Here is a 22,517-nt window from a genome sequence, read left to right on the forward strand (position 1 = left end):
GCACTCCATGTTCTCGTTCTAGAAGGAGCAGCTTTGCAAAGCATCTCAGGTGGTCACCCTTCCACCTGACCACGTCTTTTCCCAAACCCACCTCTGAGAATGCAGGGCGTAGCCGGATCAATCTCATTAGTTAATGAGTTAGGTTATTGTTTGTTAATTTAAACTTATTGTTATCATCAGGTATATCTCATAAACACTTGATTAGTTAACACGTTCAAATCGAAATAAAAACTTCAATTAAACTGAACATTCACTACTACCATTTAGGGTCTTAAAAAAAAGAAAAAAAAAGAGAGAGAGAGAGAGAGAGGAAGAGAAAGAAAGAATTGTCTCCAAGAAGGGCCTCCTACAGGGCAAACTTCTAATTAAACAAATTGTCAATTTCAACACAATGAAAACTGATTTAGGAGCGTAAATTTGGTATTCTAGTCACTGAAAATAAAACCTCACGTCGTCGGCCTCGTGCAGGCTGATTTCCTTGGACAGGGAAATGCAGAGGACGGGAAGACAACGTGGGAAAGGGGGCCGGGCCCAGAAGGAAGGACGAGCGAGAGCCTTTCACCCGCTCCCAAATAACATCTCCGCAAATTCAGTGTGGCCTGTTCCCAAGCGTCGAGAAGCTCTTGTCTTGCCTCCTCCTTCACCCCACCCCTACCAGATGAGAAAAAAAAAAAATTAATCGCGTATGATGACAAACTTGGCCCAGCACTCACTGTACGTACGCACTGTACCCGCAAGGCGGGCTCCCTGCCAGGCCTGGCCCCGAGCCAGGACGACAATAACAAACACAGGCCACGCCAGCCAAGAGGGGGTGGGGGCAGCCGGCTCGCTGCGCAAGGAAGTGAGCGGGGAGCACCCGTTCAGCTCCGCCGAGCAGTGGAAAACAGAAGGAATGTACCTGCCCAATGGCAGCGACAACACTTCGGGGAAGCCAGGGGCATCGTGACCCACACCCAGATCCCAGGCTCACTTCTCCAGGGCCTGCCCCTTTAAAAAAAAAAAAAGGTCCCCAGGGTTCCGGAACACCGATTGTTCTGTTAGGGCTCTACAGGGCAGCTCCAGCCCTGGGCGACAGTCTGTAAAGTGGGTCGGCACTGCACACCCTCAGGGGCCGTGCTTGCTCTCGGCTCCCACCAGGGAGCCTTCAAAACCCAGCGGCAAGAATCTCACGTCATCTCACCGAGGTCTCCTCTAAAACATCCCAGGGTTCTGTTATCATGCCCCTGGGAGAGGAGTCAGAATGCGCAGAACCCTGCTTCTGCCTTGGCATCCGAGAGAAGGCCTGGCACGGCCGGCCCAGCCCTCCAACCCCGACCCCCCTGGGGGCCGTCACTGCTTCTCAGGGGGTGCGAACAGCTCAGGAAGTGGTCTAGCCTCTCTAAGCCCTTGTTGCTATTTTCTTTTCAAGACATCCCAGCACAGGGGTGAGAGGTATGCGGGAAGACAGAAAGCAGCCGCACAGAACTGAAACATCAGAGTCTAAGAAGGCTATGAGCGACCTGCAAAGGTGAATTAAAGCACGATTATGACCCTCACACCTCCCCCATCACCAAATCCTCTTTTCCAAGGGCATTGGCAAGTGCATTTCAGAGAGGCAAGTCACTCGGCACAATCAGATGTCAGTATCGAATAAGAGAGGTATGGAGAAGAGCGCCTAGGGAGACAGGACCCAGCTCCCAAAACTGCCGGGGCATCGGACTGAGACCACAGGACCCCGCAGTGGCATCTCAGCCAGGACGGGAGTGCACGTCCTCAGGCAGCAGCTGGCTCCAAAGGGGGGGTGGAAAGCCACTCACCTTGTCTGAACTGGGGGCTCTGGGCCCCCCCGCACATGTGCAAGTGGTGCCGCCCCCCTCTGCCGCTCTCACTGGCGCCCCCCATGTGGCTGAGATTGGCTCACTCACAGCCAATACTGGCCGGGGGGGCGGGCGGGGGCTCCTGGCTGCCCCCCAGTGAACCCCTGGGAAACAGCCTACACCATTCCTATTGCAGGAGGGACCCAGCGGGAGACTGGAGCTCCCCTGACACGCTCCCCCCGCTGCGCTCGTTCATCCGACTCCAGCAATGTGCCCGGCAATGTGCTGCACATAATGGGGACAGACCCTGGCCCTACTGGCTACAGTCTATCAGGGGAACAAAGCGAGAGGGAAATTCTATTTACGGAGAGCCAATCACGTGCCAGGCCCAGGGCTAAGGTCTGATGTGAGCCTCACAATGTCTCTGAGGGAGGGTTAAGTGCTGCCATCTTACAGATGAGGATACAGAAAAGCTTATGTTTCTTGCCCAAGACCACATACATGGTCAGCAGGTAGGTTTCCCAATTTCTACCCCTGACTCCAAGTAGGGGAGATAGGGCACGTCCATAAATAACCAGAGCACAAAGAGGAAAGACTGTGCCCAGAGAGCTTCAGATAAAGACATACGGACACCCAGAAGAAGGCATGACAGCTCCCGGCTGAAGGTGGGGAAGGATGAAGGATGGCATTGCATAAGGGCCCTTAGACAATCTGGCAAGACTAGGGAAGCGTTATTCCAAGCAGAGGGACTAGGGTGAACAAAGCCACAGAGCTCGGAAAGCAAGCTGTGGCCGTCTACACAGAGCACAAACCAACAAGTAGCTGAGTCTGGCTAGAGCGCTGGACACAAGGAACAAGTAAGGAGAAAGGATGCTCACTGGTCCAAGTTCCGGAGTGGGCAAGGGAGCTTTAACCACAGGCTGAAAAGTGCATTACCCGCATGAAGTGTCCAGCACCACACAGTGAGAGGCCACACAGGGGCCCGCAGCAGGGAGTACATAAAACGCAAGACCCACTCTCTGCACTTGGGGGGTGGCCAAGCTGGCTGGCAGTCAGCTCTGAAACCCCACACTGAACCCCAAATGACCTACTAAACTGAAGGGAGGCAAAAAGATACAAGGTGCATGTTCTAAAAATTGAACAGAAGGAGTCCATGAGTACCAAGCAGATTCTGGACACAGGGGGTTCTGGACTCAGGACTCCAGGCCAACGTGGGAGAGGTGGGTAGGATGAGGATGGTGTAGGGGAACAAGGTGTGGGAGTGGGTGACCCCCCAGGGAGGAGGAACGGAACAAAGGTGTGGGGACCGATTATACATGCTGAGACAGCCAGCCACCTCACAGGGCACAATCCTCAGACCTGGAAGGGAGAAGGATGGAAAGCAAGAAGGGGTTTGGGAACTTTAGGAGGCACCCTGAAGGCCAGGGAGAGAGCATCCCACGCCGTGCAGAGTCACACAGGCTTTGCAGCAAGACTGTGGTGGGCTGAAGCATGAAAAGCGGCAAATAGCACTTGCAAGACTGTCTGGGCAGTGCGAGGGCAGACGGCAAACAGCCAGCCAGATAGAAGCTTCTGGAGTAAAGTGATGGGAACATGCCTCAGGGTCACAGGTGCGGAACTGGGGAAGAGGAAGGTGAAGCAGAGGCAGTCAACATTTACTGAGCACCCCCTGTATGCCAGGGTGTGTATGCAGAGGCCTCTGACATACATTCTGTCACCGGATTCTTTAGAAAACTGATACGGGCTAGCTAGGCGACACCTATTCCTCACTGATGCAGAAAACGGGGTTTGGGTGACAGATCAGCCCAAGGTCACATAGCACATACTACAGACAAGGTCTGAACACCTGCCCAGCCCCAAAGCCCACGCACATTCCACAGATGCTGTAGGGCTAGGAGCGGGAGGCCACGCGGACCAGGACAGCGGAGGTCAACACGTGACCGTAAGGAGATGGCCCTCACCTCTCCCTCAAAATATGACTCCAAGCTTGAAAGGCAAGGGCATCGGAAGAGAGTGCTGGCCCCGTAGGGAAGTCTGGAGGCCTCTACAACTGAGCGCAGGTGACCCCCTCGCCTCAAAGCAGCATCATTAGACCTGGTGTGTATCCTACCCTCCACCAAGATTACCCAGGCAGGCTGGATGTCAGGTGCTTGTCCACTTCCCACACCTCACGGGGCAGAGCAGCTTTGCCCAAACACAGGCGTAGCTCCCTGCAGCCACAGAGCCGGCCCCACTAGAAACGGATAAATCTAACTTGCAAAAAACAGCACGCTGTAACTAGTCAGTGTTCCAACCTTTCTCGATCTATTAAAAGCTCCTATATAACAAGAACCCAAGAGTCAGATTCATTAGCCCTCGAGAACCGAATGATACCACTGTCGTGCTGATGGAACTGTCATCTACTTTGGAAAGTCCATCACACAGGGCACCGGGTGCCCACGATGCCCTGGGAAACCCAAGAGAACACGAGGATGGGTTGGTGCAGACAGTCACACCATCAGGATGGGCCCTCTGCTCCAAGAACCTGGAGGGGAGCATCCATGGGACGCAGCGGCCCGAAGGCCCCGGCTGGCAGCGGGGACATCCGTGCTCTGAGTGGGGGCGACGGCGGGCCGGAGGCAGTTGCCTGCGCTCAGATGGGCCAGTCAGGGCAGCATCGCCTACCTGAATGAGCCAGTAAGTGCATTCTCAGGCGCAAACTATCCAGGAACCGCTTCCCGCAGAGCTCACACCCGTACGTCTTCATGCCACTGTGCAGCTTCCTGTAGGGAGAGGAGAAGATAGTTTGGGGCTGCTCTGGCTGGCTGGAAGGCAAGCCCACCCGCACCTGGGGGCTCTACAGCCACCCCTCCGGCAGGTGAGCAGGAGGGAGGGAGAAGGCAGGCACGGCTGCTGCAGACGGGCAGTGACGGAGACCTCCCTATAGGCTCAGACAGCCCAGCGCGCCCCTCTTCCCATGGACCGCTGCCAAGGAAGAGTCTCCTGCTGGGCTTGTCCAAGAGCTAAAGAACAGGACACTTCCTACTGCATTACCCACTGGCACAGAGACCCAGGGAAAAAAGCCAGATCCAATTGCGGGGCCAGAAGGAGGCAGCATGGGATGGCCACTGGTGAGTTGGCACTGAGCATCCGTGGAGGCCACCAGGCCTCTGCTGATCTCGGTCACGTCAGGCCTCACTGTGCTGCAGCCGTGCACGTGCCCAGCTCCCCCAAGACACCGCCAGAACCCCGCCAGACTCAGGAGGCCCGCGCCCGTCCCTTCCTGACTCGTGTCCCCAGCTCCCACTGCAGTGACCGGCACATAGTAGGTTCTGAACCACTTAGGAAGGACTCGCTGGCTTTATGGACTCCTCCAGATGTTCTGAGGACCACGGTGAGTCTCCGACATGCATGCCCTTCCCCCGAGGCCCCGCCTCAGTCTTCCCTCACTTTTTGGCATGAGGTTGAGCCCCGACAGAGAGAAAGAGTACAAGAAAACCAGGTAACATCATTCTACAAATGCCATGTGAGGCTTTCCGAATACTTTTGCACACCTAATCTGCAACTCTGTGAGCTGGGCTTGACACAGAGGATCACCCCAGGAAGACAGAGGTCCCGCTCCCAAGCGGCCACAATCCCAGCCCCCAGCTGTGCCCTTATCCCAACTCCGACCCTTTCCCCCCAGACCCCCTGCTCTGGCAGAGGCCAGCGGTGCAGCTGGGTCAGATCAGGGAAGCGGGCAGGCTAGCACAGAGCTGGGCGCTGGGAAGATGGCCTGTGCGCTGCAGACTGCTGAGGCTCGGAGCTGTTGGCTGGCGTGTGGGCCATCTGGCCGGGAACGCTGACTTTCTTCCCACCCACACTCCTGTTCTCAGGCCCTTACTTGCCACTGCCGGATGCAGGATCCATCTCCACCCCCGTCTCTGCGCCCTGCCCCGAGGAACAGGGCAAGCAACGGCAGCCAGAGAGGAGCTGATGACAGTAGGGCATGGAGTAGAGCCTACAAGGCTCCCTTAGAGCACCAACCTATTGCGATCAGACGGTGATGGGCCGAGACCACAGTAGAAGTTTGCAGGGCGGCTGGTACGGATGCTGATAAAACCCTGAGTGCGGAGAGGAAGTACTCTACATTCAAGCCAGCAGCACCCAGATCTGAGCCTCGGAGCCCAGGTCACCACAACTACCCCGAGCCACCCGCTGCCACCACCTTCCAAATCCCCGAATGAGAACCCAGTGGTAAGTCAGAACCATGCGGGCCCCCAGGTGAGCCTCCCGAGTGCCACAGTCTGTGGGCCACAGTGGCTTGAAGACCGCATGCCGTGTCCACACGCCCAGGCCCCTTCACGGAACTCTTTCTCAATCATGCTGTTTTGTTTGCTCGCTTTCCCCTTACCTCCTTGCCAAAGGCAACAAATAATTTCTCAATCACACTCACACTCACATACACACCCTCATCCCTGACACTGTAGGGGCACCCCACCCCCATATTATCTCACTCCTGGCCATGGCTGATCCAACCCAATTGAGAAATAGTAACAGTACAGAACATTTTAACTGAACATTCTTAACTCCAAATATATTTCACAATGCTGGACACCGGGACATGTCCTGAGAACTTTCTGGGCAATCCATGCTTTGAGACATGCGCCCAGGCAACTGAGTGTGTACGTGTGCATGTCCACACATGTAGACAGTCTTCCTGTCACTTACCCAGGCGATGTTTGCTTGTCTAAGAGATGTTCTGTGAAGCAGCAAAAGCTCCCCTCAAACGGTTCAGCAGGGGAGCCTCTTGTATGCATTCGGGGTCAGGCATGATGGGTGGCAGTGATGGGTTTCCACCTCATTCACGTTCATCTTTTCTTCCCTAGTGATTTCTTAGCTTCCAGGGAAGCCCACCTCTCGGGGGGCAGGGGAGTGGTTGACAGGAGGACTAACAGCAGAAGGACACTGGGGTGACCAGTCTTCCGGCATCAGCAGCTACCACCAGGATAAGTATCCCCAACCACACCCTTGGACTTCCATCTCCTCTCCCTGAAGGTTCTAGACCAAATCTCTCCATCCAGACCCCAACGAACACTTTCTGGGTAACCATACTGCCTTTTTTCTGAATGTGAATGGATTTGCCTGGCAAATGGTGAAAGTGGCTTTCTTGGCCCACTGGATCAGCATGGTGTGAAAGGGCTTGCCCTTCACCACAGGGGTAACAGGGTATGGGGAACAATGCCAGGCGAGCAGCCAGAAGACCCAGATCCTCAGCCTGACTTGGCCATTAACTTGTTTTATGACCTTGGACAAATCATGCTATAACAACCTCTCTGCATTTTTTTCATGTATAAAGTGATGTGGGTGATTTCTAAGGTTCTGGTCCCTTATGGAACCTACGTTTTATCCTTTTACCTAGCTTCCAAGGAGTTCCCCTACGGGGCACTATTATTCTCTCGGAGCCATGTTCCACTGTGTGATGTCCCGTGATGCCAAGGTAGTCAGGCGAAGACAGCCCAAGCAAAAACTGACACCCAAGCCCAGAAATCTACTCATTTTAAAACCTTCTAAGCCAGACGACCTGAGTTTCCTCCTTTACTCACTTGTGGTCTATCTTTCAGGGAAAGAAACTTCTGGAACCCATCAATAGCCTTTCTTTGGAACCACTCTGCTGCCACATATTTCCCAGCCTTCAGAGACACAGATGTCCTATCTTCTCTGATCGTTGGGGTAAGGACCCTGCCCTGTACCTGACGCACTAACTCAGTGCCCCACACAGGTTGCAAAGGGGGTGTGTGGCACCCACATGATCCATACGCAGTACAAGGACAGAGGTCCTACCCCACTGGCAGAGAGACACAGGCGATGCTCACGAAGTTCAGAAGAGAAAAAGGGAGCATTTCACAAGCCTAGGAGTTGAGCAGCGCTCAGCACGGCTTGGCTCCTGTCCTCTGTTACCGGTAATTCAGAACACCAAGGATGGATGTGGAAAGGTGGACGCTTCCAACTCGCAGGAAGAGGAAATGGCGGAGAAGAATCTGAGTGCGTTCAAGAGACTTGGCTACGAGCAGACTCGCTACAGCCCTGTCTGCAGAATGACCAGCGAGGACACAGACTTCCAACTGGTTTCCAAGCAAAAGTGCACATTTGTATGAACACACGGTCTCTCTGTTCTGCAGACCACAGCCCCCCACTGCCGCTCCCATGATGTTATGCCACGGATTGTTTTTTAAAATGGAAATTCTAGGGGCGCCTGGGTGGCTCAGTCGTTAAACGTCTGCCTTCGGCTCAGGTCATGATCCCAGGGTCCTGGGATCGAGCCCCGCATCGGGCTCCCTGCTCCGCGGGAAGCCTGCTTCTCCCTCTCCCACTCCCCCTGCTTGTGTTCCCTCTCTCGCTGTGTCTCTCTCTGTCAAATAAATAAAATCTTAAAAATAAACAAACAAACAAACAAACAAACAAATAAATAAATAAAATGGAAATCCTGTCCACCTCCATCTTCCTCAGCACATGCGCATAACTTCCCAGTCTGGTCTTGTCTGTTTGCGAGGTTTAGCTGCTCATGGCCATCTGAGGTCGCCCGGCTCCACAGGGCACAACTCCCTTGGTTTTCACACCCCCTTGCCTGAGAAGCAGCAATGTTGCTGGACAGCGTCTTGAAAGTAACCCAGTTCCGGCATGGCCCGGGCACCCCCATTCTAGGCTTGCTGGAGGTCCCATCAGGTCCCCGCTACACATTCCTGGGAAGTGGGCTCAGGTTCCCTGCACCCCCCACCCCCCACCCCCAGCAGTACCGCTGTCCCAGCACAGGCCCCCACTGGCCCACTGGCTAAACCCACCATGAACGGAACAGATTTTCAATTATGTCCAAAAAGACAAAGAAAAAATTAACCTTTAGCAGGTTTCTAGCTATTTTCTCAAGGGAGCTGAATCACTATGAGAAATTAGAACTAAGCAAATCTGAACCTTTTAACAAGTAACTTGAGAGAAAGACGCGTTCCTCCTCACTGAATCCCAACCACACAACCCTCGCTAGTCAAACCGAGCTAGCAAGATGCATCAGGCCGTCTCCGTGCTGCTGGAAGGCTGGCTGACAAAGCACGGATTCTGTCTGCTCTGGACTATACACTGCATCATGGCAGAAGTCACGTTCATGTCTCTTTCCTTCGTAGGGCCTAGTTTTAGAAGGGATTGCTCAATGCTGCTAAAGAAATTCCTCCACCTAACGTGGGGTCGAGGCATCCCTCTTCTCATCTTTAACGGTATTCCAAGCACAAGAGCTTCATGGGCACCTCCAACCCGGGGCTGGACTCTGTCCTGTGGGTCCTGAAGTCCTCACAAGGAAGGCCAATGCCTCTTTCATTGCCACGGAAACCCTGAGCTTCAGCCCAACCTCTCATTCTCAAGATGGGCCTTCCTCCTCCCAGCCTGCCTAGACCACAACAGCAGAAAGAGTAGAAGCCAGGAGAGACTCATGCCATACTCCATCCTCCTCACCCTCAGCCTCCAGGCATAGCCGACCACAACAGGGCTCCCTAAGAGTGCCTCTGTATCTACTGCCTGCAGGAAAAGCTCAGCCCGTCTCCATCCCACAGAGCTGAGGGCCAAGGGGAGATGCTAGGAGACCCGGCAACAAGGCCTGCCTGAGAGAGGGGTTCCAGGCCCCAAATTGCCAATGTTCCATTTCTTCCCAAGTTCCTCTCGCCAGAGACAAGAGCAATCAAAGTAGACCAATGGGCAAGGAAGGTTTAGAGACAAAATTCGGTTCTAATAACCCAAGGGCTACACTCTCTCCTTCCCTCTCTCTCCTCCTGGGGATCTGAAAGTGCCTGACCTGTGAGTTTTGCTGGGCAGACCAGCACTGAGAACTAGGGTCTGTCAATGGGGCAAGTGAGTAGGACAGAACTACCCACCTTTGAAAAATAAAGAGGGGGCTCCATCCCATAAGGGTTTTTATAAGGTAAAGTTTTCCTTGTTTTCAGCTTAACTGATCCCATGCCCTGAACCAACACCCGGCTCTGGCCAGTGAGGCCTTCACAGTCCCTCCAACTCACCCTCTCCTCGGTCTGAGCCGTCCCACATGCAGAAGCTACCCTAACACCAGGGCCTTCTGCTTTCTCATCCCATGACCATCAGCTTGACCTACCCAGGGCTTCTGAGGGGTACTCAGAATAGGCAAGGATGAAACAGGACATTCTGAGAGTCAAACCAAGGTCTAAATGACCCTCTTCTCTCAAAAGTCTGCTGCCAACATGGGAATCAATGTTCTCCAAGATCCTCTTCTAACCATGGGAACCCAGCCACTATCTCACCTCCCCTCGCCCCTTCCTCTCTTGAGCAGGACCTGGCATGCTGCCGCCATGTCCCCATGTGGACATGGTAGGAGGCAGGTCCCTTCACGGAGCTGCCCCGTGGTCAGAGAACCTCACCCTGGCCTTGCTCACGGCTCCAAGAAGAAACAGAACCAAGAGAGGAAAGAGTTTACATATTTCAGCAGCAGGCTTACTCTTTTCTCCAAGAATCTTTACGTTCAAAACATACCTTCAATGTCCATTGCCCTTTAATTCAAATGGCAAGAGGAAGGCCCAATAGCCAATGCATTCTGGGCTCCACTTTTAAGAAGGGATGAATGAAAAGTTATCAAGCTATCAAGAATTTACACCCAAAAGCAACTTCCAGGGGGATTTCAAAGTGTTCCCAAATTCAGTCCAATCTTCTGTACTTTCTACACATGCCTTTTTGTGAGAAAGGGTTACTCCGAACAGAACCTGTTCTACTAGAGACCTCCACCCTAAACCAGGACATCTGGGATACTCAGGGAATGTTCCCTACCCTCTAAGGGTGACATTATCTCGTCCCGAGGAATGTCTCTTAATGTCACCAGCAGGGACAGATTCCAGGCCGAGTGGGTCATTAGTCACACCCAGTATCATTTTCCTTAGGTACTGTCTTGGAATATCAAGGCCAGGACTTAGGACTAAGCCATTTTTAAATTTTTCAAAGCTATAAGCTCCTTGAGGACAGAGAGTAAGTGTCTATTTCTGCCTCCAAACGCTCAGCACCGATGCAGACACCTAGAGGTGGCATGTGAGAAGGTACTGCTCACAAAGCAATCGCCAACCATCCCAAGACAGAGGGATACCTGACCACTGAAATCCAGGCCCGGGACTGCCCAGCGTCGGTGAGGAGAAGCCCAGAACCCTCGGGGCGGAAAAGAAAGAATAGTCCTAATCTTGGTTAGGGAGAGGGTCACTTTCATTTTCCCAAGGCATAAGGGAAATTATCCTTTTACCCACTTTTTTTTTTTAATGTTGAGATTAGACAGTCATTGGACAAGCTGTGAATGCTTAGCTGGTATTACCACAAATTATCCTTGTAGCAATAGAGTTCCTTGCTCCCTGACTAGTCAATATTAATAAACATTACCGAATGCTTTTACAACACAATTTATTTTTTAATATAGCTCTTTATGTATGCCATAAAGTAAATATACCAATAAAAGGCAAGGATTTCAAACAACAGATTAAAAAACACAAGCCAGAACTAACAGAGTGCTGGTTAACGCCTTCCATGCTGCACCATGGGGGCGGCAGGACGCACGGCTCGTGCCCCTCTCCTGGGAAGCCAGGCCAGTGGAGCTCTGGAAAACTGGGGCCATTCGGTTGCTTTGGAGCCTTTTAAAGGGAGGGGTAGAGAACAGCAGAGAAGGCATGTCTCCTCAAGAATCGAGAATAAAGGTGTAACACACTGGCTGAGATCCTGTTCTAGGGGCTCTCTCCAGCTCTGCCGGTAACCATCAGATGACCTTGGTCAAACCACTTACCCTCTGGAGACTGCACTTTACGCTCTGTGCAGCGACGCAAGGGTTGAGTAGATGATTTCTTAGGTCCTTTCCAATCGGGTTTACGACACTGGAAGGCTGTGGGGCTGACAGGGGCCTATGCTCGCCAGATTATAAGCTCCTTCCTGAAGGATCCATCCCAGATTCAGCCCCTCAGCCTCCATCGTCGAGCAGAGCCCAGAACATAGGAGGGACTCAGTGCATTTTTGTTGAATGAATGAACAAACATGGGAGGGAATTAAAAAAGAAAAACATAGAGGTAAAAAAACAAAAACACTTCCAACACACACACATACGCACACAAACATCTATCAGTCCAAGAACAGTCGTCCCTATTGTCCAAAAGAGAAGGCCTCCACGGGGCTCTTAGAAGAAGACGGTGTATCCTGTGTTGGCCTGGGATCAAGGCCAACCTGGAGCTGACTGAGTGGAAGAAGCTGTCCCCAACCTTGAAAATACGGGGCAGGACAATAGGACTTCCCAAGGCCATAACCACACCAAGTACAGTGCTTTCCGATAAGGCTGTCCACGTGAGTGTTAAAATACCATGTCAGAAATGACAAAGGGGCACGCTAATGTCCCTGCAGCGACTACCATGAGAAGGGTCTTCACGGCCGCTGAGCACCAGGAGGCCCGGGCTTTGGGCCGTTACGTAACAGGTCCTTTGTTTTAAAATACTGAGTTCCCGTAAGTCATTTATTTGAAATATCTCTATCAACAAATTTCACCAAGAACAAAAGTTTTTCATTTGTGCACCAGGCTATAGGATGATCTTATCACACACAATCTCATACAGTCTCTTTCAACAAGGTCTTAGTGTGCTTATCTGCGAAGTTCCTGGTAGCCAAATATGATTGAAATGTTCTATTTATGCTCACTGGATTAAGGAGATGTTGCAAAACTGCACAAAAAACCTGGCAGATGTAAGCAAGGTATTACAGCCTGGGCAGTTAAGATCTGAGGGAAAGGGATCAATATACACATTTGTAGGTTTCTTTCTTTTTCTTTCTTTCTCTTTTTTTTTTAAGAAACCAGATAAGTTGTGCTTTTTGAAAAGGGAAGAGGAAAAATAGTAAAATGCCTTAAGATTTATAGCTTCTTAGAGCTGTTTCCAAACCCAAAACAGGGCACCATGATGCATGCTTCGTGACGTCAGCCCAAGGAAAACAAAAATAAATCCAAAATATTCTCTGCAGATCCTAAAAGGCCCTATAAGGGAACTGAACTATGGTTATGGATGAGCAGGGTTTTTGCTTTTTCTCTCTCACACCCATAAGAGGCTTCCAATTTCTGGGAAAACTTTTCAAAAAGCTCCAGATTCCTCCTTTATCTTCCTGTGTTGCCTGGGCGTGAGGAGGCAGCCTTGTTTCCTGGTAATCTGGGCTCATTTTTACATGCTCTCACTTCAGCCACGAAGCCGAAATGCTACCTTCAAATCCCACTGCCCAGCCACGGATCCTCGGAGACTGTGGGAAATACCCGAGGTTTATCAAGGGCCTAAGAAAGTTCCTTTAGAATTAAAGCCCTCTGAAAACCTCCTTAATGGATATTGCCTCATTCTTTCTGCTTTAGTACACTGAAAATTAAATCACTTCTCTATAAGGATTCTGAGCTGTGAGAGCCATCATCCCCAACATCAGTTATGAGCCCAAAATGAGAGATTGGGCAGATGAACCTATATGGACACCAAATCCCATTGTGGAAGTTACTGTCATTGTAATGAAGGAAAAGGTAAAAACACAATAGATATCTACCTCTTTGCCCATTCTTCTTTCTTGTAGAAAAATGTAAAAAAGAAATCTAGTCAACTGAGGTGTTAGAATAATAATGCTAATGCATTTACAGATCGCATCTGACTTTGAAAGGGCCTGCTGAGAATCACCTCAACCACCCTGTGGTTGGGAAAGAGAGTGTTGCCCCCATTTGTGGATGAGGAAACTGAGGCCAAGAGAGACACTCTCCCATGTAAGCAGGTGGAAGTCTCCAGAATGCTCACCTCAGGATCCACATTCACACGTACCCACCTGCAGAGACACTATCCATCTGGCCCATAACGTCCTCCCAGAGCCTCCCAGTAAAAGGCATGGGTAGACCACCAGCAGGAAGGAGACACTAAGAGCATACCCAGAGTCCACAGACAGGCTGAGTCTCGAAGCAACTTCATAACCTACAGAGAAGACCTCAGAGGAGGCACACCACCCTCATCCCCTGCTGCTCGCTCTTTACTCTCCCCCTGGGAATCACCAACTGTGTGTGCCGGGCTCTGGAAAAGTAAGATTGCACTTGAATGACAGTCCATCTAGGTGGCTTCCACATCAGTACTACTCTGTGTTACCACACCTGATCGGTTTCCTTTATAGCACTTAACCCAACTTACAGCCATGCCCTGGGTTTTCTACCAGTGTTCTTCACCTGTCCTAGACTGCAGGCCCCCTGCATCCTCGGGGTCTGGCACAGCGCCTGGGACAGAACAGGCTTTCACCACATTTGTTTTCAAGTAACCTTCATGGAGATGTCCACATACCATAATTTGCCTCTTCCGAACATTTCATATAAATGGAATCATACAGTATGTGTGGCCTCCCGTGTAATGTTTTCAGGATTCACCCATGTGGGAGCAGGTGTCCCTACTTCCTTTTTATTGCAACATAATATTCCAATGTATGGATATAACACATGTATCCACTCCTCAGTCAATAGACATGTGGTTGTTTCTGCCTGTTGGCTGTGAATCATGTGGCTATGAACATTTGCTTACCAGTTTGATCTTATAACAAGGGCACAGCTTTGTAACAGCTCTTGTTAATAAGTACTATTGTCATAGCTTTGTGTTGCTCTTGTAATGAGGTCAAAGGACATAAATTTCACGTCTCTGGGGTATAGGTCTGGGAGTGGAAACTCTGGGTCATCTGGTACCTCTACGTTCAAACTTTTAACGGCCAGCCAGTTTTCTAAGGCGGCGGGACTGTTTTACACTCCCATCAGCAATGTATGAGGGTTCCGATTTCTCAGTACATTTTTGGACTAAATGAATAAATATGAATGAAGATTCCTTCTGCTGTAGAAGCCAGCAGGGAAAGGGAAACATTTCCAAGGCTCCTCTGGTAAACTAGCATCTTTGTCTACAGACGTGACATGCCACACTTGTGTTTAACAGGAATCCCAAAGAAGGCTATTTATATTTAGTTCATTCCAGAGAGAGAGAACCGAATGAAAAATTAAGACAAGAAAAGGAAAAACCCAGACAGCTCAACACTGGTGCTACCTTCTGCCTTCGCATGCAATTTCAACCCCTACCCTCCACCCCATGTCCAGGCTCAAAAACGTAATAACACACACTCCTTAAACAGATTTAGTTGAAAAAATAGGAGCAGGATCCCAGCTCAGTGGCAGATGACTCTGATTTGGTCAGCACTGAGGGGAGCTTTATCTAACAACCCTGCTGCTTGTGACGGGAAGCTTGAAAATATATTTAATAATACTTAAAACCAAAACACGCACACACAGGAGAGAGGCTCACGGCACTGGAAACCACGAGAAGCGTGGACAAGCCTGGAGCAAGGGCCGGCTTCCCTTTCCCAGCTTGTTCGACGGGGTAGGGGGTCCCGGAGCAGGCTCCAGGGAAAAGTTGTATGATGGGCTCCCCAAACTTCTCTGTGCCCCTTTTCTTTCTTTGTAGAAGAAGGCAGCCGTACTCCTTTCTGCACAGACTCCTTGCAAAGAACAAACAAACAAAGGCTGGGACGGAGCAAGGCCCCTCGCAAGCTGCAGGTAATTAAAACGGCCTGTAAATGCCCCAGCAGAAAGCACTTCAAAGAGATAGTAATTCCAGCAATGGCCAGTCAAGACCGCGTGGTGTAAAAATTATGAGTTTTCCCAACAGGGAGCTTTGTGTGAAAAGGACAGGGGTTGGTGGCAAAGGGAGGGTGAACCACACAGAGGAGGCTTGCAATTGGTGTCCACACCCGGTGTACGAGGGACTGTGTGTGCGTGTGTGGCATGCACGCCGGCAAGAGAAAGGGGGACGGTGTGCACGTGTATGTGTGGGAGTGCACATTTATCAACGCCGAGACGCTCCGAGCGTGTGGGCATGGAGATAAAAGGCAAAATAAAATAAAAGCAACAGATATGCATCCTCTCCCCTGCTGGGCCTTGTTTTCACGGGGGGAGAAGCACCAGGCAGGCAGCCTGAGTGCTCCTCGGCTCCCGACTTGTAAGCCCTCCTCGCAGAGCCGGGCGTGCTGGAAATGCAGAACAGCGGCCACTCTGGGCCCGGCGACAGCCAAGGCACAGCCGGCTCTCCGGACCCGCGTGTACCTTCCGTCTTGCGGAGACGCACGCTTACCGACAGCATGCCACATGCTACGTTACCTTAAAACCGAGGCTGGAGGAGAGAGAGCCGCAAATTGGACTCTGACCATACTCGCTAGATCCTCCCTGCTGCCCCCCGTGCTCAGATGATGCTCTGACCAGTGCACGGCGTGGGGCTGATGCACACAGGGAACAGAGGGACTCAGGCCTCGCTCTTCTAACACACAACACAGAACATCCCGCCTAACACACACGTCGGTCATCACCTGACCACAAAACTGTACATCTCTTTAAAAAGGCCTCCATCACGAGTGCATTTTTTCCTGTATTTTCCCTGCAGAGACCTGATCACCACAAAGAGCCATTTCACCAGGCGGGAGAGCCGGCGTCATCCTGGGGGAGCCCCCGTGGTCCTCTGCCCCCAAAGCCGGTCCACGTCGCCCCCAACCTTTTGATGTGTGCTGCATCTGCTTGCCCACCTGTCTCTCCAGCTAGCTGAGAAACTACCCGGAGACAGAGCCTGTTTGCCTCATTTCTCTGCACTGTTGAGCCCAGCAAAGGCTCAGCACCCATGGGGGTTCCAGACACGTTTTGGGTGAGTGGATGGGTGTGTGCGTCTTGGGCGCATGACAGGTCGTGAGTAAGTCAGGACCTGTCCCTATGGCACCTGGCGTACAGCCCGGCACCCAACTGCTCCTCACCGTCCTCGGCCAGCCGAGAGTCCGTGTGGCCACGGGAGCCTGCAGAGGGACGGTGGAAGCAAGCCCGTGCTCACCGGGGCTGCAAAAAGGCAACAGCGGCCGGTGGGCTTTATTTCCCCATAAACCAAATCCTGCTCGGCCTCGCTCACAGCGCCACTCACTAACTCCTCCCTGACATTGCTGGCTTTAAGCCCACACATAAAAATGTCCTTTACTATTTTTATTTAATGAGCTTTCATTTTCCTCCCCCTCTTTGTAAATGAGAAAGGAAAGCCCACCTCCTAACGGGGACGGGGGAGAGGAAGCAAAGTGGGATCTTTTTAAAATGGGCCATAACTTCATGAAAAGCTTTCTCCTTGCCAACACCCCCCACACCCTCATGTCCCTCCGTCCCCCTGCCGCATCCTCCCTGCTCGCCATTCAAAACAAGACGCATGGATTTTGGACATTTGATTACTTTTAAGTATATATTTTCCCCTCAAATAGACTGAATACAATGGTTAGGAAATGTGACAGAAAACTATTCTGAGTCATTTATTGCCTTAATACCCACCTTTGTCCAACAGGCAGTTTTGACAACAGCAATAAATTCCAAATTTATGTCAACAGAGCATATGTTGAACACCTCATTTCTGAGCTAAAGCGGCATGCTGCCCTATAAATCACCGTTCTGTTTGAAATGAAAGTAGATTACAGGCCTGTGTTATTGAGCAGTTAGAGCTATAGTCATATAAATCAGAACTTTTAACTCTAGGCAATCCGTTGTGCAATTAACTAAAGGGTACTTTGTCATCTCAAGGCTTGTGCACAGACTTGGCAGGGCTCAGAGCTACTGGGGAAGGGGGCGGGAGGGAAGGAAAGTTTGTAGGCAACAGGAAGGTTCTCGACTGCTGTGTCCACCACACCCCACAATGCCTCATCCCCCACCTGCCGCCGCCACCAGCACCTGCCAATGCTGTACCCTGGGGCCAAGGCACCCTCACCATCGGCATCTGCCACAAAGACAGCAGCTCACTGAGGACTGTCACCGAGTCACCTCTGGGTGCCCGAGTGCCTTCTCGTTCACTGACTGAGCATTTCCTGGATATAACCCATAGCCTAACATGGCCTTAGGTGCTAAAGAAGATGCCAGAGACGCGAGAAGTGACAACAGGAATGCCAACCACAATATTAAAATGAGACTGATTAATGCAGAATTAGAAGAATCACAGACATCTCTGAGCCACTATTCTGTGCGTTTTTATGCATCATCTCATCCAATCCTCAGAACGACTCCTAGGAGGCCTTTCGTTTTATTCTGTTTTGCTGAGAAAGAAACTGAGGCACAAAGAAGTAAACAACCTGCCAGGGGTCATAAGGCTTGGAGCCTGATACAAAACTGAGATCGGAGAGCAAAAAAGTTCAACAGCTCAGACTCTGACGCCAGCCCTGATTGCAAATCCCAGGTCTACCATGTAGTAGCCTTAAGACGCTGGGGTTCTGTAAGCCTTGGTGTTCTCATCTGTCAAGTGGGATAATAAGCTTGCTCCCTCAGAGGGTAGGAAAATGAGATTGCGCACACAAAAGACGTAAGCTCAGTCCCCAGAACGTAGTGTCTTTAACAGACGTTAGCTAGTGGAAGGCTGAAGAAGAAGAAAGATAAACCCTTGGCACTTGGCCAGTTCACTACCTGGATGATGAGAAAAAGACAGAAAGAATCCTGAAAGGAGAAGTGGTGATGTGCCAAGACGTCAGCAAGCAGCCAACGTGTGGGCACACAGAAGAGAAGCAAATGAACGGCGGGTGGTGTGGCTTGAGGACAAGGTGAGACTGGGCAGGTCCCCTCGGGGGCTTCGTGGGCTCTGAAGGGCTCTGTCTACCCATGTTAGGAAATACCAAAAACGGAAAGGCCGCGGATGAGGGAGATTTCCATGTGATGGGGGCACCACATGAGCCAAGACTCGCCAATACGAACAAGTCATGCTGGCAAGCCTTTGGTCACCCCCAGCAGTCAGGGGGAGAAGTGGGCAGGGACGAGCTTGCAGGGAACATACCGTGGCTGGAGTAGGCAGAGTCCTGAGATAGAGGCAGACTTTGATTTCAGCACTGCACTCATTAAGCAGCCACCAAAAAAAAAACCCTCCTTGGAACAACGGAGCTGGCTGGGAATGGAAGGCTCAGGGTGGGCAAGGACCACGGAAGAAGAGGGACGGAGAAAAGGGTACAAATTCCACATTAAGAAGGAGGAGATGTCCAGAGACAGCAGTTAGGTCAGCCTTCCAAAACAAAATGCCAACACAACCTCCCTGCCTTGCATCTGTAAGATACTTCTGTGCCCCCAGAAGGTACAAGAAGAGAGAACTTGGAACAAACCGCCTATCTCGATCTACTGACCGGCACAGGTGCCTGGCTCCGCGAAGGACGAGTTACCAAGGAAGGCAACTCAGAAGAGCTACTACTTCTGTTTGCTACCTGGCGGCAACGTCCATCCAACTAAACAGGCCACCATCTGCTTATCAGAACGCAGATGGCAAAAAAAAATGTGCCGTGGAGGAGTTACCCTGCGTTACTTCTTCCCTCTGGCACCCCAAGCCGGTCGCCAACTCCACATGGCTGGAGGGAGCAAGACCTTTCAGGGCTCCTTCCTCTCTCACGAGCCGAGACAGGTTGAGGATCAGTTAGGTGTTTGCTTGACTTGGTGGGTGGCACAATAACCTGCCCCCCTGAAACCGAGTGGAAGAGAGAAGACAACGCGCAACGTAACATACACCGGTTCTTAACTCGCGTGCACCAATGTCAGACTACAATCACCACACACAGAGTCCGTGGGAATCAAACACCCAGAGGCTTCCCTGGGCGGGTGGGCTCGAGGCTGGGCTCGGCAGACACCAGGGCTCAAGCAGGCAGAGAAGAGAAGACATTTCGGATGAGGTGAAACAGGCATGGGACAGCTTCGTTCCCGCGCAAGGGGTGGCCAGCCCAGGGACAGGTGCGCGGGAGCAGAGCTGGGGACAGTGGAGTCCAGTGGAAGGAGTTCAGACCAGAGCACGAGTGGGGGAGAAGGTGGGGTGCCTGCTGAGAAGAGCAGGCCCAGAGGGAGCCACCACAGGTCCCTGACAGGGGAGGAAGGGGGTTCGTGAGGACGGTGGTGGTTCAAGAGCAGAGGTCGGACGTGCTGCAGAAGCCCTCCAGGCCTACCCTTCCTGTCAGGACATACGGCACTCAAGAACATCTGGCCTTGGAGACTGGCCAGACACTTGGTCTTCCCCGACCTCCCCCACAGCCTCCCATTCACAGACAAGTGGATTCCACGCGGGGATATCAGGGCGATGGAGCCTTCCTGCCACGCACTCCGTGTCTGGTCTCTTGCCAGGGTGCTCCGCCTGGCTCCCCAGCAGGATGCCAACAAAGCGAGAAAAAGCCGGACGGAAACCGGCACCCTCTCGAAGAAGCCCCTACTACACACACGTGGACGAGCGGGCAGCATCCCCACAACACACCCCTTCTGTCCCCGTCTGGCCGAGCGCACTGCTGGTCTCTGAGGGAAAAGGAGAAAACAAGGGGGGGAAGAAAGGGAAACTGCTTAGAGACATTTGTTTAATGTCTGGAAAGTCGGGGAGCTGATGAAAGTATGCAAGTTTCATTTAGAAAATCTTTAGGGAAACGATTATAGTAAAATGAGGCTTCCAATTCCCAAATAACTGAAACAATTGTACCGAACAAGTGGCAGAGCTGACGAACCGAGGACCCCCGGGGGCTGGGGGGCAGGAAGTCGGGAGGAGCCAGCCACGCAGCCCCCCTTTCCCTTTGCGTCAGAGGATCAGTTTGACCACGGAGCCATGGCAGGTCCACAAACCAAAGGGGACAGCCTGCAAGGAGGGTCTCCTTCAGCCTGAAGAAGTGTGGGCTCCCCATTCCAGGGACCCCTCCGTTCCCACATGTCCACTTGTGCCCCCAGCTGTGCATCTTATAAGTCCGCACACAATCCCCTCTGGAGGAGGAAGAGGCTGGCTCCACCACCTCTTTTTGAGCTGGAACCCTGGGCTGAGGGAGACCATGGGGACAGGAGTAGGCAGCTCCCCTAAGAGGAAGGGAGCAGCGCCATGTATTCAAGCAGACAAATATTTATTGCCTACTAAATGCAAGGCATGGCGTTCGCCGCTGTGGAAAGGGTCAAAGAAATGTAATACATAGGCTGTCCCCTCAAGGACCTTCAAACTTAGTAGGAAGTCCCAGACACAGGCATGTCAAAGATTAAAAACCAGTAACACACGGCAGCAACGGGGGGAGATGCGGCAGGCGAAGCACCAGACGAAGGTGCTAGAAGTTCTGAACGTGGGCTCCAAGCAACAAAGCAGAAAACAGCCCCTTCTCCAGCCCGGGGGTATTGCTGTCTGGGAACACCACACCCTTTCCCAAACCCCCACGCACCCCTCCTGCAGCTCTTCCATCCTCTCCTGCTCCACTGTGAAGTTCTAAGTCCGTCAAGCCAGAGACGCAAATCCTCCCCTCTTCAATCCCGTGGCTGGTTTTTCTCTAAAATGGAAAGCCCCCAGGTTAAACCCCCATAACGGCCCTGGGAGTTGTTCTCCTGCTCTCCCAGGCCACCTGCTTTTCTTTCCAGCAAGGGAACAGAGAACCGAAGGGTGTGCCTGTCAACAGCTCCGGGGCATCCTTCATCCTGGTCCCCACCAGGCCACCCAACCCTAACCCTGGCTGCTCACCCGCCTTCTTGAAGAGCCGCCCGGGAGAGAAGGGCTCACAGAGCTGCTCCCTGTCCACCTCTCACCAATGCAGAGCGTGGGGCTCACAGCGCTCATCCCCAGATCAGGGCCCTGTGCTCAGGGCAGCCAGGCAGGACCTTCCCCCAGCTCCACACCATTCACTGGGGGAAGAGGGAGACGCCATCGAGGTCTCAGAAAGCCCCCGGCTTCCAATGGAGGAGTTCTCCACGGCCACCGGGACACGGTCTTCTCCACGGACTCCATCCTTATCCTCTTTGCCCAAAGACAAGGACATGGCCAACTGTGATACGATGAACTGTAACAGAGTGGGCAGGGCATTTCATCGCCCTTCCAGAAGACACAGTCTCATTCACATGTCTACCGGGCTGGAAGGACCTGGAAGGGTCGTGGCCTGGAAATCCTCAGATCCAGTCATACAAATACCTAATTGCCATTGGAACACCCCCACCGTGTCACTTCAGTGTCCCAGAGTGCGTGGCCAAGCTCTGTCTCTAGTGAGGCTGAGGGACGGAAAGTTCCACAGGCAGCCTCCTCCCCGTTCTCCCTTACTCCTGCTCCCTTTACTACCTAAGCCACTCACATCTTGGAGAAGGACAGGAGAGCGGGGGAGAAGGGGAGCAGTGAGTGGGACGCAAGGGCCTCTTTAACCGGCTGGTGGCTGTGACCTTAATCACGACAATAAGATTTCATTTCTCTTTCAGCAGAGAGACGAGAGCAGCGGACTTCAAATGGTAGATAATGGTTGGTCTCCCGAACAATGTACCCCAAAGGTCACCCCTGCATGGAAGAAATAAGAGAAGACACAGATGTAGTGTCTGTTTCCATAATAGCTTTTAACCTTCCAAGAAACAGAGGGTCTGGGAGGTCCCTGGGCCTTCTGTGCATCCAGGAATAAATGTATTCAAGCGTCACAGACAGATTGCCTAGAATATTTGTAAAGACTTCCAGAAAAGAAATGCCATGCAGGACATGGGGCAACTGAGGAGATCTGGGGAGCAGGAGACTAAGACAGTAAGGAGGGCCTATAGAACATGTGACCCAGAGAAAAGAGCTGTCATCAAGCCCAGCGACAGACTGGCCCAACCTTCAAGGAGACGGATGATGCCCTTCAGCTAAATCTACCCTTGAATCTTAAAAATGAAATAAAAAAGCCAAGACAAAGTCATCCTCAGGAGACATTTCT

The 22,517-nt window shown here is 52.0% G+C and overlaps 1 protein-coding gene and 1 long non-coding RNA gene across 2 annotated transcripts in view; one reads left to right on the forward strand and one right to left on the reverse strand.

Annotated features, from left to right (window-relative positions):
- The window catches only part of ZBTB16 (zinc finger and BTB domain containing 16), a 183,761-nt gene that overhangs the window by 87,903 nt on the left and 73,341 nt on the right, over nt 1–22,517 (reverse strand). The window contains exon 3 of the mRNA XM_036088175.2: nt 4,461–4,558. Coding sequence (XP_035944068.1) covers nt 4,461–4,558 — 98 coding nt within the window. The remainder of the gene's footprint in view (nt 1–4,460; nt 4,559–22,517) is intronic.
- LOC118533120 (uncharacterized) lies at nt 4,739–8,507 on the forward strand. Its single transcript, XR_004916064.2, has 4 exons — nt 4,739–5,169; nt 5,651–6,011; nt 6,644–7,254; nt 7,379–8,507. It is a non-coding gene; the product is annotated as an uncharacterized LOC118533120 (long non-coding RNA).

The sequence above is a fragment of the Halichoerus grypus genome, chromosome 11 (assembly GCF_964656455.1).
Source record: "Halichoerus grypus chromosome 11, mHalGry1.hap1.1, whole genome shotgun sequence".
In the NCBI taxonomy this organism is placed as follows: Eukaryota; Metazoa; Chordata; class Mammalia; order Carnivora; family Phocidae; genus Halichoerus; species Halichoerus grypus.